At 34.1% G+C, this 17,436-nt stretch overlaps 1 protein-coding gene and 1 long non-coding RNA gene across 2 annotated transcripts; one reads left to right on the top strand and one right to left on the bottom strand.

The window, feature by feature from the left end:
* The first annotated feature begins 117 nt into the window (after positions 1-117).
* LOC142176335 (uncharacterized) lies at positions 118-6,058 on the top strand. Its single transcript, XR_012704835.1, has 3 exons — positions 118-256; positions 1,483-1,523; positions 5,910-6,058. It is a non-coding gene; the product is annotated as an uncharacterized LOC142176335 (long non-coding RNA).
* Positions 6,059-12,162: 6,104 nt separating this feature from the next.
* LOC107799165 (protein TRM32) lies at positions 12,163-15,914 on the bottom strand. Its single transcript, XM_016622251.2, has 5 exons — positions 15,559-15,914; positions 14,821-14,987; positions 14,499-14,584; positions 12,990-14,403; positions 12,163-12,886 (listed from the first exon to the last, which is right to left on the bottom strand). The coding sequence occupies exons 2-5, from the start codon at positions 14,960-14,962 to the stop codon at positions 12,309-12,311; spliced, it is 2,220 nt and encodes a 739-aa protein (XP_016477737.1). The 5' UTR covers positions 14,963-14,987; positions 15,559-15,914; the 3' UTR covers positions 12,163-12,308.
* Between the last annotated feature and the right edge of the window lie 1,522 nt (positions 15,915-17,436).

Raw genomic sequence — 17,436 nt, 5'->3', positions numbered from 1 at the left:
CAATATTAACGAAGGGATAATATTCGGTCCTTAAAATATAACATAGCCCGTCGTTAAATAATTTATTAATATAAATTGGCGCTAATATTTCCCTCTTTTTTCCCAAACCCACACCTGGATCGCCAACCACCCCCCAAAAAGAAGGAAAAAAACCCTAAACTTATTTTGGTAAACCTGCTATTTCTCCTGTCGTGAACACTAATTTTGGTCACCTCCATTAAAACTGTTGCTCAACTTCGAGTTTCTTCTCATCAAGGTAAGGTTCGAAATTGTACCATTTTTATGTTAATTTTAGTTTAGATGAAACCTCAGTTCCAAACCATGGCTGTTCAAATTTAATTTTTAATTTCGAACAGAAAAAGTGAGTGAAAAACTAGGGTTTTAAGGGCAAAAATCTTCTCTGCTCTTGAGTTTTCTTCTTCGATTTTCTGTTCGCGTTTCGAATTTCAGAAGAAAAAAAATACAAAAAGAGATATACAAAGATTTAAGTTTTCTTCTCTGATTTTCGGCTATTACTCCTCTAATTTTGGGGTTAAGTTTCTTTCATATATATATATATATATATATATATATATATATATATATATATATATATATATATATATTAGTTTCTGCCCTGTTGATCTTCATTCGCGGATCTTGCTTGAGTTTGGTTGGTGTTTTGCGTTGTTCAGATGTGACTGTTCGAGGACGACGTTCACGGTTCCGAGTTCAATTAGTCATTTTTTTCTTACTTGAATTTTGGAGTCAAAATCTGTGTAATTGCTGATTTTTCAATTGCTATTAAGGAAAGTTTTGGCTTAACAGGTCTATTTGTGTCACTCCCTTTCTATTTTATCTAATTAATTGTGAATCGAACTTCAAAATGAGTCGTTTAAGGATAAGTCGAGTTTGGGGTATAAATTGTTTGGTTAGATAATTGATTTATTTACGAATTCATTCATTTAAAATTAAGTAAAACTATCTTGTTGATTCTCTGAATTTGTTTTAGAGTTGCCCTTTAAGAGAGTATCTTGATAATGAATTAGTTGGAAAGTCTTTGTTCATTAAAACAGTATGTTGTTGGATTGCGCTTTTGATTAGATCCATATTGGGTGCTTCTGGTTTGGTACTGAAATAGCATTTTGTTAGCTAGTTCAAGGAGGTGAATTTTCATGGATTAACTGCTGGTTCTAATTCCTGACAGTTCAATGATAGTTGATGTTGCTATGTAGCTATGAAGTCATATTCCTACGTAGCTGTATTTTGTAGAGTGTTAAATATATTAATACGAAATGAAAGGTGACTGCATGTGCTTTGTGGTAATGTTGCTGCATACGATGTTTATGAACTACTAAGTTGTATTAATTAATGTTTGTTGGTTAAGAGATTATTACACCTAGTTTTATAACTTCCTATACCGACGTGGTACTGCAATTCTTTTATCCGTGATTACATGTACATTATTGACAAAATAAAGTTATTTGTTGTCCTTATTTTCAGAAACTCTGAATTTTAGTTACAAGCACCGTCAACCTAAAAAGGTAAGTTATGCTATTTTACCTAACACAATCAATTTGCATAAACTATTATTTTGTACATGATTAATAAAAGCTAGTATTATTTTGTATCTATCATTAGTATGAGTGAAGTGTTCTTTGTGTCAATTGTTAAGTTATTTGTGCTCTTCGCGTTAATAATTTCATGATATAATTTGTGTCATTTGTGTTTACTTTGCTGTGCACACTTTGAATGAGGAAGCTCTGCTTTTCGTTGTCTCTATTTGGGATCTGTGTTAGAAAAACAAAAAGTGAAACAAAAGCGTTTCTGATAAATTTGTCAATCAATGTAGCTGTTGAACTTAGCTTTATTAAGGTAAGAGTATCAATATCCTGAAAATAGAAGTTATGAAATGAAACTAAGATGACTTGAGACTTACAGGCTTCGTCTTTTTGAACATTCTATTATTAATGATAAAGTGATACATGCTTCGTCCTTCTAAAGTCATAAGAGACTCATCTTCCCTCTTGAAAGAGGTTTAAAGTACCACTTCTATTCTCGATATAGTCTATAACACGATGATTAATTGTGATTGTGTGCACAATTGCCTACGCTTCTGACTCTGTTCTGCTCTGCTAATTGACTTAATTAGACAAATTCTTCAGATAAGAGCTTAAATTACAATGCAAAAATAAATACCCACTATTGTTAATCTACTTGAGTACACCCGCTGATAGCTGAAAATTGAATAGTCGCATAAGTGACTATTGTATTGTCCTAAATCCAAGACAACCTACCCACTTCATTCTTGGACATATGGATGTACTCCTCCATCGCCTTTATAAAGCATCATCATTAGTAGTAGGGTCCAATAGAAATTGTTTCTCCTTTTCTCCGGTAACTAGGTTATGAAAATAATATAGACTGAGTACTTTTAGTAGTTGGAATAGGTTCAGTTAGTAATTTTTAGTTTTGTTTTATATTTAAAGGGTAAACTATTTCTTTGTTCCTTTTCTGTTTACCAAACTTGAACTAGACTTTCCTTTTTCATTAACCTTGTAATTTTTCTAATAACATGCTCAATGATTAGACTTGTCCAAATTAGAGCCTTACCCCTGTTTGAAGTTTTATATTTCCTTGAGACAAGTTGGGAATATTTGTTGTACTACCATTTAGGAATTTTGATATGCTTGATGTGTTTCTTTAACTATTAGTCTGATTGGCAGTTTGAGATTCAGGTTATGATTGAGGGAACATCGTTCATTCACAACAAATGCAACAGTTGAATTTTATTTTGCTATAGAATTTTTGTGGTATCACTATCAGTATAGTGTATATAATGAAGGACAATCATGATTCAACTTTATGGTGACAGATTAATTTGTAAGAATGAGATCCTAATCGGTTTGATATCGCGCCATCCAATTGCTATATGAATTCCCCTTCTACCATGACTGCAAACCACTTGTCCTTCCAAAACTTGATATGTTGACCATTCCCTACTACAAAGTGTTTGTTCACTAAGAATTCTTCCCGTAGCTTACAAATGTTCTTCCTGACTCCAACTCCATTGGGTGCTCTTGATAATTTAGTGCAAAAATGATTCAGGACTCCATGTTTGGCGTTGACAACTTCCTTCCAAAGACATTGCTCATCCTGTGTGTACCTAATATGAACATTAATATAATATATTTTTAGTAGGTGCTAGTTTAAATATGTATTATCTGTTTGCTAAATCCAAATGCTAGTATAATAACCTGTGAGCAACTTAACTGGGTCGAGTATTTTCTTATCTTCCCTGCTAGATTTTTTCCACCTCTAAATTTGGAGTTTGGCAATCTTTGTGAGCTTATCATGCTTTAGTCTCTTCATTCACTGTGCCCATGTGTTTCATGTCATTTAAATGTCTTGATATGCCCCTATAAAACTGTTCATGAATGTGTTGTATTTTACTAGTGTTAATTGTGTAAGAGTGCTCATATAACTAAAGCAATACCCTTTGGTTTGAAGTTAGTGTCAGTACTACAGTGCAGGTGGAACGCAGGAGGTAGGAGTGTTCATGTTAGGCTCTTAGTTTCTTAGAGGAAAACTAAAGGAAGTACTGAATAGAGGTTGAGTATCATACCATTAGAATTATTTTCAAATATTGAAAGCAAAAGGATCAGCATTAATAATGATTAACAGTTCTTGAACTCCTGGATCTTGAGTAACTGACTGAAAAAGCTCTTGGGTCTTGTATTTGAAACATATACAATGTGCTGGGACTGACCGATCCTAAAAGTTATTTATCTTTCCCTTTTAACACAATGAGTCTCAATTTTAACATGCAATTCCAAAACTTGAAGCAAAAATATCTTACTATTACTCAATACTTACATAAGGCTAACATCCGTATGATGTGTTAGACAGTAAATACGCACAGCTTGCAAGTGCAGTATTTGATCAGCCTTCATCACCATCTTTAATTGAGCAGTAGATTGAATCATTTAACAGGTTAGTAGCTTGAAATCCTATTGTATTCTGTGATAAAATTATTGCAGTTTATTCATGTACCAAAACAGACAGTCGAAGTGATAAATGCTGTTGTTTACCGGCTGAACTATGAAACTAAATCATTTCATTCAGTAGACTGCTGATTGAACATGAACTTGTAGGACATGAAAATATTGGTTCAAATTCAGATACCGTTTTACTAGATTTAACCCTGAAGAACTATTTATGGTGTCAACAGATGAAAAATATGAATTATATCTGGCTAGGCAGAGAGGATATTATGATTCATAGAAACTTCTACAACATTTTCAGTAACTTGGGTTGTTATGTTGCCAAATTGCTGTAGAAGTCTCCGAGGAGAAGTCATCCGTTGCACACAGACTCTGGTTGTATCTCATCCCAGAGTGGAGATAGCACTCGTAATTTCCTAGAAGAGGGTGAAAAGGGCAGGAAATTTCATGCAAATCTAGGGGAACAACCAAAGATAAAAGGGGAAAAGACAGTTAAAGTATAGAATAATATGGCTACCACAAATTCTAAAGTAATAATTTATTCAATTCGCATTATCTTCCTTGTCAGTATGTTAAGTTTGAAGACAGCTAAAATGTTACCAATTACTGTAGTTAAATACCTAGGCAAAACTGTTTCCTGTGTGATATCTCCTCAGCTACTTTCTGAATAACTAAAATAAAAATGTTAAATAGAAACTAAAAAGACAATTCAGCAATAAACTCTGGTCGTGACATCACCTATAGATGCGACTACATCCCTCTTCCTTCTTTGCACAGGGTAGAGGAAACAGGAATTGCTCCACCAAAATTCAGCAACCTGGATCAACATTTGGGGAGATTAAGAAAATAAACTTACAATAAAGTTAAGGTACATAAAGATAAGATTAATTGTTGGAGGATGTAAAAGAAGTAGAGGATTTCCTAATATAGCTGAAAAGATATCAAATTAAAGTTGTACTTTCACTTGATTGAAACACCTTCCCTTCAAGGAAATAACGCGTGTATCCTTTTATTAAAGCAAAGTCAGCAACTCTTCTAATGTCTCAGTTTTCTGATCATTGTACATAGACATAGAAAATTCAATGCATCATTTTTCTGCTACGATATTGTCCACTATTATGTCATCTAATCTTTGTATTATTTAAATTTCTTGTTTATGGCCATCAATGTAGCCTTTAATAGAATTAGTAAACAGATAGCCTTCTGTTGGAGGTTGCCAATGCTAAGAATAGTTGGGAAAATTGATAAGAATTGAGGATAAAGATGAGCTATTGGAGTTTGCCAATGCTAATGCCGATTCATTGGCTAGTGTTGTTATATATCATGTCTCTCTTCCCAAATCTGACTACTTCAAACAACTTAACTCTTTCTTTTTTATGTATAAAATGTTCATTAATTCAAGAATCAATGAGTTAAGGTATGAACGATACTGAATGGGAAATAGAAAACCTTCATGTGTTGGTACTTTTGCTATATTGCTTTCTTCTTCTAAGATATGAATTTTATGTGGTTTGTATGTTCACAAGGTTGAATGTCGAGACACAGTCATTTAGTCTTTCCTGAAATTGGAAATAAAATGGTGAAACCATGTTACAGATTAGTTTTTACATTAATCGTTTTCCAAAATATGTGGATATGAGGTGATTTTGTAGTGTGCTAGGTGGATAATATGTCATTGTTTGTCAACTGTTGGGCATTTACTCAATGATCTAGTTTCTCCCATGCACCATTTATGTGTCATTCTGATTTGGGTTTCAATTGGAAGTTGCCTCTATTTAAGTGTGCACTTGTTATGAAAAATAATTTAATTTATTATGTTAACATCTAGATATGATCTTTCTTTATTAAATTGGCATACATCTAATTTTTTTTCTTTAGTTTTTTATTTTTTGTTACTAAACTGGCACACATTTGTTATGTTAACAGATCAAACATTTGAAGTCCGAAGACCTATCCTTGATGAAAGTGTAGAGCAAGTTGAAGTACAAGAGGTTTATGTTTTGTTAGGGATGGTTTAAAGACACTGTACATATGCTGCAATTTTATGTTTCTCTTTTAGGAATTATTAAAAATGATGTCATACAATTCAGATTGGTTCTGTTAAATATGATACTTTAGTTCTTTGTATTAATAAAGATATCAAGTATTTGGTTTATTTTCAAGTGTTGTGTGTGTGTATGAAATCATATAAATATTTATTTCTATTTATCAAATTTAAATTTTTGTAATTTAAATTTGGTTCTTAAAAGTAGTACAACTAACGAAGGGAATAACGGTCGCTATAAGCACTTGTAATGACTAAATTAGTTGTTATCATTAAAGACTTTTAACGACTGGATAATAAATTAGCGAAGGGAAAATCTTGCCGTTAAAAGGGATGTATAACGACCAGAAATTATGTTGTCGCTAAAGGATCTTTAACGATCGGATTGTAATCCGGTCGTTAACTTTTAACGTCGGGGCTTTTAATGACCGGATTTTTTCTGGCCGTTAACATGTTATAACGACCGAATTTGGATTTTTAACGACCTTATTTCCCCTCGCTAAAGGCCTATTTTCTTGTAGTGATTCAAGTCAATGATAAGAAGCAAACACGCATGATTTGAAGAAGTAGCAACAATAGATTGCTTTGTGGAGCGCCATGATATGATAGTACCTCCACATGTAAAAACGTACCCGATTTGAGATCTAGCTTTATGGGGATCAGATAAATAACCTGCATCTGCATAACCAATAAGATCTGCACTATCTTTGTTAGCATAAAACAAACCCATATCAAGAGTTTCCTTTAAATATCGCAATATATGCTTAATCCCGTTCCAATGTCTCCGTGTAGGAGAAGAACTATATCTTGCTAGTAAATTAACAGAAAATGCTATGTCAGGCCTTATAGCATTAGCAAGATACATTAGTGCACCAATTATACTGAGATAGGGTACTTTGGGACCAAGGAGTTCCTCATCCTCTTCTGGAGGTCAGAACAAATCTTTATTCATTTCAAGTGATCAAACAACCATTGGTGTACTTAATGAGTGCGTTTTGTCCATGTAAAAGCGTTTTAAGACCCTTTCTGTATAGGCAAATTGATGGATAAAGATCCCGTCTGCTAAGTGTTCAATTTGCAGACCAAGACAAAGTTTTGTCTTTCCAAGATCTTTCATCTCAAATTCTTTCTTAAGATATTCAATTGCCTTTTGGAGCTCTTCTGAAGTTCCAACAAGATTTATGCCATCAACATAAACAGTAAGTATAACAAATTCTGAAGCCATTTTCTTTATAAAAATACATGGACAAATAATGTCATTTATGTAACCCTCTTTCAGTAAATATTCACTAAGGCGATTATACCACATGCGCCCAAATTGCTTTAAACCGTACAAAGATCTTTGTAATCTGATTGAGTACATTTCCCGAGATTTTGAATATGCTTCAGGCATTTTAAATCATTAAGGAATTTTCATGTAAATTTCAATATCAAGTGACCCGTACAGATAAGCTATAACCACATCCATTAGATGTATTTCAAGCCTTTCACGTAAGGCTAAACTGATGAGATATCGAAATGTTATGGCATCCATAACGGGTGAATATGTTTCTTCATAATCGACTCCAGGTCGTTGTGAGAATCCTTGTGCAACAAGGCAAGCCTTGTATCTTTCAACTTCATTTTTATCATTCTTTTTTCGCACAAAAACCCATTTATGACCAACTGGCTTTATACCAGCAGGTGTTTGGACTACTGGTCCAAAGACCTCTCTTTTAGCAAGTGACTTCAATTCCGATTGAATTGACTCTTGTCATTTTGTCCAATCAGATCTTTGTCGACATTCTTCGACAGATCAGGGTTTAAGATTCTCTCTATCTTGTATAATGTTAAGTGCAACATTACATGCAAAAATATTATCCACCCACTATTTCAGATCGATTTAAATTAATCCCATCACCAGTAGAACTTATTAAAGTTCCTCACTCACTTGAGTCTCGGGTTCATTGATTTCTTCAGGAATCTCAGAACTAATCAGATCTTGGGTCTCTTCAGGAGATCCCTTCTTAATATCATTTTGATCATTTGTCGATTTTCTTTTTTTAGGATTTCGATCCTTAGAATAGGTTTACCACGCTTCAGGCGTGCTTTAGGTTCACTAGCTCTCATGCTAGTAGATGGTCCTGCTGGGACATCAATTCGGATAGGCACATTCTCTGCAGGGATATGCAACTTAGCTATCCTTTTCAAATCAGTAAATGCATCTGGCATTTGATTTGCTATATTCTGTAAATGGATGATCTTCTGGACCTCCTCATTACATATAGGGGTATGTGGATCAAAGTGAGATAATGATGAAACTTTTCACACAATTTCTCTTTTGATTTCCTTTTTCTCTCCCCCTAATTGTGAAAAATTTATTTCATCAAATCGACAATCTGCAAATCGAGCAGTAAATAAATCTCCCGTCAATGGTTCAAGATAGCGAATAATAGAGGATGATTCAAACCCAATATATATTTCTAACCTTCTTTGGGGGCCTATATTACTGCGTTGTGGTGGTAATACTGGCACATATACAGTACATCCAAAAATTCGTAGATAGGCAATATTTGGTTCATGACCAAAAATTAATTGTGACGGAGGATATTTATTATAATGTGTTGGTCTGAGACGGATAAGTGATACTGCGTGCAAGATAGCATGGCCCCAAACAGTAGTAGGCAATTTTGTTTTCATAAGTAGTGGTCTTGCTATCAATTGCAGTCGTTTAATAAATGACTCTGCAAGGCCATTTTGAGTGTGAACATAAGTTACAGGATGTTCAACTTTTATCCCAACCGATAGATAGTAATCATCAAAATCTTTAGATGAGAATTCTCCAGCATTATCAAGGCGAATAGCCTTTATATGATAATCTGAGAATTGTGCCCTTAATCGAATTATTTGGGCTAATAACTTTGCAAATGCCAGGTTGCGAGATGATAGTAAACACACATGAGACCATCTTGAAGATGCATCTATTAGGACCATAAAATATCTAAATAACCCACTTGGTGGGTGAATAGGTCCACATATATCCCCATATATATGTTCTAAAAAGGTAGGGGACTCAATGCTAATCTTCATTGGTGATGGTCTAGTGATCATTTTGCCTTGATAACAAGCATCACAAGAAAATTCATCATTTGTAAGAATCTCCAGGTTCTTTAATGGATGCCCACTCGAATTTTCAGTAATTCGTCTCATCATTATTGTTCCAGGATGGCCCATACGGCCATGCCAAAGCACAAAAGTATTTGAATCAGTAAACTTCTGGTTTACGATAGAGTGTGCTTCAACTGTACTAATCTTTGAATAGTATAAGCCTGAAGATAAAGTTGGTAACTTTTCTACAATGCATTTCTGGCCAGAAATATTCTTTGTAATACAAAGATATTCCACGTTCATTTCATCTATTGTCTCAACATGATACCCATTTCGACGGATATCTATAAAACTCAACAAGTTTCTTCGGGACTTAGAGGAGAACAATGCATTGTCGATAATAAGTTTTGTTCCCTTAGACAGAAATACAGTAGCTCTTCCGGAGCCTTCAATCAAACTTATATTATCAGATATTATTGAAACATTTGCTTTTTCCTTATGCAAATAAAAAAAGTATTTCTGATCTTTGAATATGGCATGAGTTGTTTCACTATCAATTACACAAATATCTTCTTGATTGGTCTTTAATCCAAACATAATTTGAGGATTATCCATATTCTTCAAAATGACATAAACAAAATAAATATGATAGTAAACATGATTGTCAAAGCATAACTTTTATTTATGTACAACAATTACATAACCATACTATCTACTATAAAAATTAAAATATTTACATTTCTACAGATTCACTACCGATCACATGACTTCTTTCTCCTTCCGGGAGTGCAAAATAATCAGCTACATCCAAATGCATAAAGTCTAAATTATCTTCAGAAATAAAATTTGCTTCAGCATTTTTCTCTGTCTTCTTCAGGGAGGCTTGATACAGCTCAATCAGGTGCTTTGGCGTACGACATGTACGTGACCAATGCCCTTTTCCTCCACATCTATAGCATGCATTTTCTGGCTTTGCTGCTTGCACCGCTTCATGCTTTTGTTCCTTCCTTTTCCACTGCTGGTGGTGAGGAGGGTTCTTTGGTGCATTGTTATTACCACGATTAGAGTTTCCTCCCCGACCACGGCCATGACCACGACTGGGGCCACGTCCTCTTCCACGCTTAGCTTGGTGGAAGTTCGTCTCATTCACTTCAGGGAATGGACAAGAACCAGTAGGTCGGCTTTCATGATTTTTCATTAATAGCCCATTATGTTGCTCGGCTACAAGAAGATGTGAGATAAGTTCAGAATACTTTTTGAATCCCATCTCTCGATATTGCTGCTGCAGGAGCATATTCGAGGCATGAAAAGTGGTAAAAGTTTTCTCCAACATATCATGATCAGTAATATTATCACCACATAGTTTCAATTGGGAAATAATTCTGAACATAGCAGAATTATACTCACTAATAGATTTAAAATCTTGTAGCCTTAGATGAGTCCAATCATAACGTGCCTGTGGAAGAATGACCATCTTCAGGTGGTCATATCTATCTTTCAAATTATTCCACAGTATGACTGGATCTTTAACAATAAGATATTCCATTTTCAGGCCCTCATCAAGGTGATGGCATATGAATATCATTGCTTTGGCACGATCTTGGTTTGATGCCTGATTTTTATCTTTGATGGTGTCTTCCAGACCCATCGCATCAAGATGAATTTCGGCATCAAGCACCCAAGACATGTAACTTTTGCCCGATATATCCAAGGCTACAAACTCAAGTTTAGAAAGATTTGACATTATTTAGAAAAAGAAAGTTTGTACCTCTGATACTTTCAAAGTATTTTCTCGAGATAGCAGAGTCTTGTGCTGATAACGTGTTATAAAATAAAGACAGTAAAGTAAAGACACATATAGAGAGAAACTGATATATTATTCAAACTTCAAACTTATGTACATAATGAACTGAATTCTCCTCTATTTATAGAAGAAAGGAAGCTGCTTGTAAGCTGCTGCTGTAAGGTGCTGTGTAAGCTGTTGTGTAAGCTGCTTGTAAGCTGCTACTTTAAGCTGTTGTGCCAGATATAGATAATCTTCTACCATGGGTAATATTTATCCATAACGGAGTACCGAAAGGATAAGCTTCTTCAGGAGGCTTATTTCCAATGGAGTACTAAATAGATAAACATATTTACGGCGGAGTCTCATATGGATAAGCTTCTTCATGAAGCTTTTTTATAATGGAGTACTAAATGAACATCCATAATATAATATATTTATAACACTCCCCCTTGAATAACTTAATTATGGTTCACACAATATTTACTATTTGCAAATGGTAAAATATGCTTAATTCATGAAGTATTTCTTACGTATTATTAATCTATATTTCGCTATCATTAAATCATTTTAGAGCTCTGGAAAATGAAACAAACATTTTTTGTACTCTATTAATGTACCACTACAAGAAAATAGGCCTTTAGCGAGGAAACTAAATCCGGATTATTAGTCAATAACAATCGGGAAAAAATCAATTGTCGCCGATCTCTGAAAGCCCGATGTTGAAAGTTCTGTAGCTAAAGTACACGGTCGGAATTCAATCTGGTCGTAGAATCCTTTTAGCGAGGACAAGAATGTCGGTCGTTATACCTTCTTTTACCAGTCAAAAAGGTCTGCAACATATACCAATGTCAGATACAAAACTGAACATCTATTTTTTGCAGAGCTTTGTCAAAATATTGTGGTAAAGTGTGTCATTTTTCCAAGGAAAAAGAGTATATATTAACAGCAGATAATCTAGTGTAGGATTAGACGATGCCACATAATCATCATGTTAACTAAACTACTCCTATTTGTCCGACTCATGATTGTTCACCATTATATTGACGAATATCCTTAATTAGACCTTGCTTCTTCCAGCTTTAGTTTCCTATAGGACTTCATAAACTGGGATTTCATACAGAATCAGCCCCAGAATTAGCACATACATATGAACATGAAACATATATATGACACTAGCCGAAAGCAACGTTAAATCAACTATAAAAGCTAGCTCATTAGGTGAGTGAGGATTGACAAAAGATAACATATATGGATTGACCTAGTTTGGCATCGGAGAAACACTTTTTTACTACTGAACTGAACATATTAATCGTGTAAATATATACATTGAGCAAAACCAAAATTCATGTACAAAAATCAATCAAGATGAATTACAGAATAGGAACAACAGGTAATTAACTCTACAAACTCAAGGACAGCTAAGTTCTTCCAAAAGATCATTGAAGATCATGTCCTCTAATTCAAGTGCCAGACATTCACTTTCTAACTGGAGGTTCATCCAACCATCATCCTTTTTCAAATCTCGATCTACAATGGCATCGATTGATTCTTGCTCTGGTTTCAACCTTAACAAGGTACCTACATTTTTGCATACTTCTTCAACCATTCGATTTTCTGGCAATGGACGAACACGACAACTATAGGATAAGGCCTTAGCGTAGTATGTGAATGATCTATCATATATTTGGACTAAAACCTCATTAACTAAATCAAATAGCAGATGATGATGACAGCAGAAGTAGAAGTCATCTAGACAGCAGTACTCTTGTTCTTGATGCCAAAAGGACTCAAGTTCCTGAATTACTGAAGGGTTTAATACTTGAGCAGCTGAATACCATGTTGTCTTGAAGAAATTGCTTGAGAAACCTGAATGCTCAAGAATATCCCTCACATAAAACAAGTCCGCATTTTCCTTTCTGTAGGATTTATTGCGACGATCTGCTTTTGCAAGAGTATCAACATCAACATTGTGTTTAAGAACCAAACCTGAGCCACAAGAAACCAATTAAGTAGAAGTTATTAAAGGGAATGCCTTAGTATATACAAATACTAAAAATATTTGATGATTAATGAATAAAAAAAAGCATACCTTCTGAAATTTGGAACTCTTCACAGCTGGGAATGTCTTCTTCTTCAGAATTTGGAAGCACATCACTTAGGATTGATTCACTGCATTTCATCTCTTGTTCTTTATAAGAGTTTCCTTTGAACACTGTTACATCATTAATGTTCTCCGAAAGGTCTTCAACTTCAGCATTACCTTCCTCATTTGTCTTTGGTTTTAAGCTTGTTGTAGTTTCTACTGTCTTACTATTCTCAATTCTTTCTACTTTTTCACTTTCACTTCCAGTCTCTTCACTGGCGTAGCTGATAGTAGGATTGTATATCGACTTCGCTTCTCTCTCAGTTTCAGCTCTGATATGTGAGTTTGTCTCCTCTAAAGTCCTAATTAGCCATTCTGAAAATTGTGCATCACCAGGAACCCCATTTGATAGAGAACGGATCCTTCTGAATGGCATCTCGTATTCACTAGTCAATTTCAAACTCCTGGAGGGATTCAAGTTCACTTCCTTTTTAGAAGTATGTTTAAATAATTTGGTATATCTATCCATGGACTCATTTAGAGAGGAACTTCTCCTGTGCACGATCGTAGTTTTTCTAATATCAAATCCATCAATTTCACAATAACTATTGGACTTACTTTCATAGTCTGTTCCCACCTTATGCTCTTCATGAAAGTCTCCATTCAAATCTTCAAACAATTCATAAGTAGAGCCATGCTTATTTGCTTCTTCTACATCGACGAGCTCTTCATTATTTTCTTTATTATCAACTGCTCCGTTGATACTGTGGCAGGCAAAGCTAGACGACTTCTCTAGCTTCACGTTCCCACCATCGTCATCCAGGAGCCCTAAACTTGTGAAGAGAGTCTTTGCATAATTCGACAAAGATCTTGATTGAGCACCACTTGTCAATCTTTCCCCTTTTGCAAAAGACCAAACTTCATTCTTCTTGTCCTCAAGCTTACTTGGTTTGAAATTTGTTCTTTGTGACAAATGAGACACAGGGTATGATCCTGACTTAGTTAATCTTGCCTTTTTCTTTGAAGTCAGCTGACCGTTGGAAAAGTTCTGATATCCTACTTCTGTTTCCCTTAAAATTTCCAAAAATAATTCAGCATGATCTTTAAGTTGAAATTTTAAAGCATTCTTATCAATGGAAGTATCATATTCGTCGATGGCCTTGATCTGTTTCTTATCTAGTGAGCTAGTGGCTCCATTCTCCACATTCTTGTTGCTGCATATTTCGCTTAGGTCATTTTCGGTTGGTTCATAGTGATGAATTGAAGAAGTTCTCTGGAACTTAGGTTGGTTAGAAGAGCCTGATTTCTTCTGCTTAGACCTCTTTTTTCCCTTATGCATCTCCTCAGCAATTAAAGCTTTTATTTTAGCCTTTAGAGACCTTTTGTTGGGCAACCCTGAATTTCTGGTGCTCTTATCAACCTAAGGATATGACAATATTAGTTTCATTCATCAATTTGAAACATTGTGACACTGATTAACTTACAAACGGTTATTATCAAGCAATAAATACTTACCAAGAACTGACTTTCATTATCATCCAAAAGCATTTCTAGTTCACTGGAATCTTGGATAAGGAATCTTTCTTTGGAAAGACGATCGCCTATTGAAGGAAGAATACAAGAATTTGTTAGACATTGAATTGAACAAAACCAGATAGTCCAGAATGAGAGTTTAAGTTTTGTACACCGATAGTATAATATTTTATACTTGCCAGCAATAACTGTTTGTAAGAAACATGATATTATAATTAATCCCAACAATAACCGATAGTCTTTAAACGGTAACTATATATAACGTAAATCTCCCATATATATATTTCATTTAAGAATGACTTACTTCCGATTCTGGGCAGAGATTTCTTCTTTACACGAGAGTGCCAACTATGGTAGCCAAAGGCATGTATGAGCCCCCACATGCAACCTGGATGTATATTCTCATCTTCATGATCTACATGCCTAGTCCACTTGTTCTTTCCCATAATATTAATTTTGCTGAAATCTAGCCTGGTAAAAAATAAACAATCCAATACTCAAAATCCCTTCATGAATTTCTTAAATTGCACAAAAGTAAACATATACTAACACATACAGATGTATAGTGATGAGTTGAAAAATTAAGAAGTGAATTGTAAGACTTAAAAAGAACTTTGCAGAAATTTAGGTGCAGGCAATTAGGTGAACTGCAACGTATTCAACAGATATAGTTGATGTAGCTACTCTGCTTTATGTAACAGTTCCTTGTTTCCTTTGACAATATCCATAACAATCCTCACATAGATAAAAACGTATGGGGAATCAAGAAGTAAACACAATAGAATCAAACATGTTTTTTCACAATAAAATAATCCTTTAGTACAAGAAAAAAAATATTCCCAGAAGGCAAAGGAGAAGATTACCTATTTCCTATTACTAGTAAATAGTTAAAAATTAGAAATCCATGATCTTGAAAGTAAAGGCAAAACAAGAAAAATAAACTGACAATTAATTAATGGAACAGCGGAAGAATTCTAACAGAGACTACCACTAATGGAAAGAAAAACAGAAAGAAACACCAAAAAAGCAGAAATATCGTCACCTTTGAGCAGAGAAGCTGAGAGTAAAAGCTAACAGAGGCTGAAAAGGAGAAAAAGCAGGAAGAGTTTCCCAAAGACAGGAGTTAAAACTGCTGATCTTTGGCTGCTTTTGGAATTAAGGAGGACAGATAAATTAATAGAAAGATCAGAAATTTATTGGATTTGGTAAGTGTAACAGAAATCACTTAATAATAAAACTGCCTAGGCTATAACGTAAGTGGCAGAAGAAAAAAGCAGGACGAGAAGAACAGGGAAAAGGTCAAGTTTTATCAACCACTTTCAAATAGGACCAAAAGTAGCAGACGCCAAAGACTCCATTTTAGGCGCCCTTTTACCCGTCAAACTACTCTCTTTCTATTATAAATTAGTTGAGCTTTAATTTTTGTATATAAACAAATTTAGAATATGAGAAACTATTTATAACATGTGATTAGTAAATTAAAAAATAAAACACGTAATTTGTTATGGCATGTTAAACTACACGGATTATGTAAACAAGTTATCTCATGATTAATTATCTCGGGTTAGTTATCCCGAGATTGTTATCCCACCCTCGGATACAAGAAACATTACAATCTCGGGATAACTAATCTCGGAATTAGTTATACCGCGATTTTATTCCAACCAAATATGAGATAAAATCATTTACAAATTTAATTCGGAGATTAATTATCCCTTATTCCTCGTATCAAACGAACCATTAAGGTATATAAGTTAAATTCTGAATTTTAAGTACATAATAAGTAATGTATGCATATATTTAATAGTTAAGTGTGGATATAGGACAGTAAATTAGAAGCCAAGACTCCATAGAATAGGTCAATATGGGTCAGTGAGAGAGATAGAGTCTTTGATTAGATAACCAACCGCGAAATTAAAATAACAATTGAGAAAATGAAGTGAAGATAGAGGTCAGACCAACTTCCGTTAATCTCTGTTGATTTATACTTTATTGTATGCACTTAGGTCTAATTTAGTGCTGAACTGCTCATTTTGGAGGGGACACTATTTAGTTGGTTAGTTGTTGGATGTTCTTGCCAAAAGACTACTCCCTCCTTTATCCAAAAGATAGCAAAATGTGAGAATTAATAAACTTTCGGTACGAATACGAACATATTTTGAATTATATAAAAATATTATAAATCATAACTTTTATAGTTAAAAGGATCTAGAATGTTTGAAATATCATAGTCAATGGAAAAAATTATCTTTTCAATGGGAATATGTTTTTGTCATCTTAAAATGTTTAGGTGTATGCTTTTGGCTAATCGACGCTAGATGAGTCTTTTTAAACCACTGTTTATATTTGATCACATTAAGAAAAAAATTGAGAAAATAGCCTCTCGTCGTAATTTTAAAGTATGCTCGTCGGAATTTTAAAGCACTAGAAATTTTGTGATCATCAGAATTTTGAAGCACCAAATATTCTAACGGTTGTCAAATTTTTCAGCCAGAATGCTAAAATATTCTGGTGATTCGTCAGCATTTGAGGCAAAATCCTGATGATCGCCATAATTACTGAAATTATGTCCAGAGTGCTTTAAAATTCTGGTGATTGGGAAAAATTCTGGCCACCGTGTTTTAACACTCTTACATAGGGGTTTTCTTCTTCTCAAAACTTCTATTATTGGGTCCAAAAATCAGTGGCACAATATTATCCTATTTTTGTCATTCTCCCTATGCTTTTTAGGTTTCTTTTAGCTATATCAAAGATTTTCCACTTAAAAAATATAAAGAACTTGTACTTTTATTTTTATTATTAATTTGTATAATGTTGGATTGAGATGATCTTACACGGAAAATTATGATTAGTAATATTTCATTTCATATAGTCGACCTCATATTGTTTAGAATCTAGGCAAAATACTTTTTTATAACCA

Source organism: Nicotiana tabacum, chromosome 22 (genome assembly GCF_000715075.1).
Source record: "Nicotiana tabacum cultivar K326 chromosome 22, ASM71507v2, whole genome shotgun sequence".
Classification (NCBI taxonomy): Eukaryota; Viridiplantae; Streptophyta; class Magnoliopsida; order Solanales; family Solanaceae; genus Nicotiana; species Nicotiana tabacum.
Note: the sequence above shows the minus strand (reverse complement) of the source record. Positions and strands in the feature narration are given on the sequence as shown.

Bases quoted from the DNA above. Each gene is read 5' to 3' on its own strand.
- LOC107799165 (XM_016622251.2), bottom strand. From the start codon at position 14,962: ATGGGAAAGAACAAGTGGACTAGGCATGTAGATCATGAAGATGAGAAT. The intron at 14,404-14,498 runs GTAAGTATTTAT...TCATATCCTTAG, and splicing joins ATAATGAAAGTCAGTTCTTG to GTTGATAAGAGCACCAGAAA. The intron at 12,887-12,989 runs GTATGCTTTTTT...CTTGTGGCTCAG, and splicing joins AGAGTTCCAAATTTCAGAAG to GTTTGGTTCTTAAACACAAT.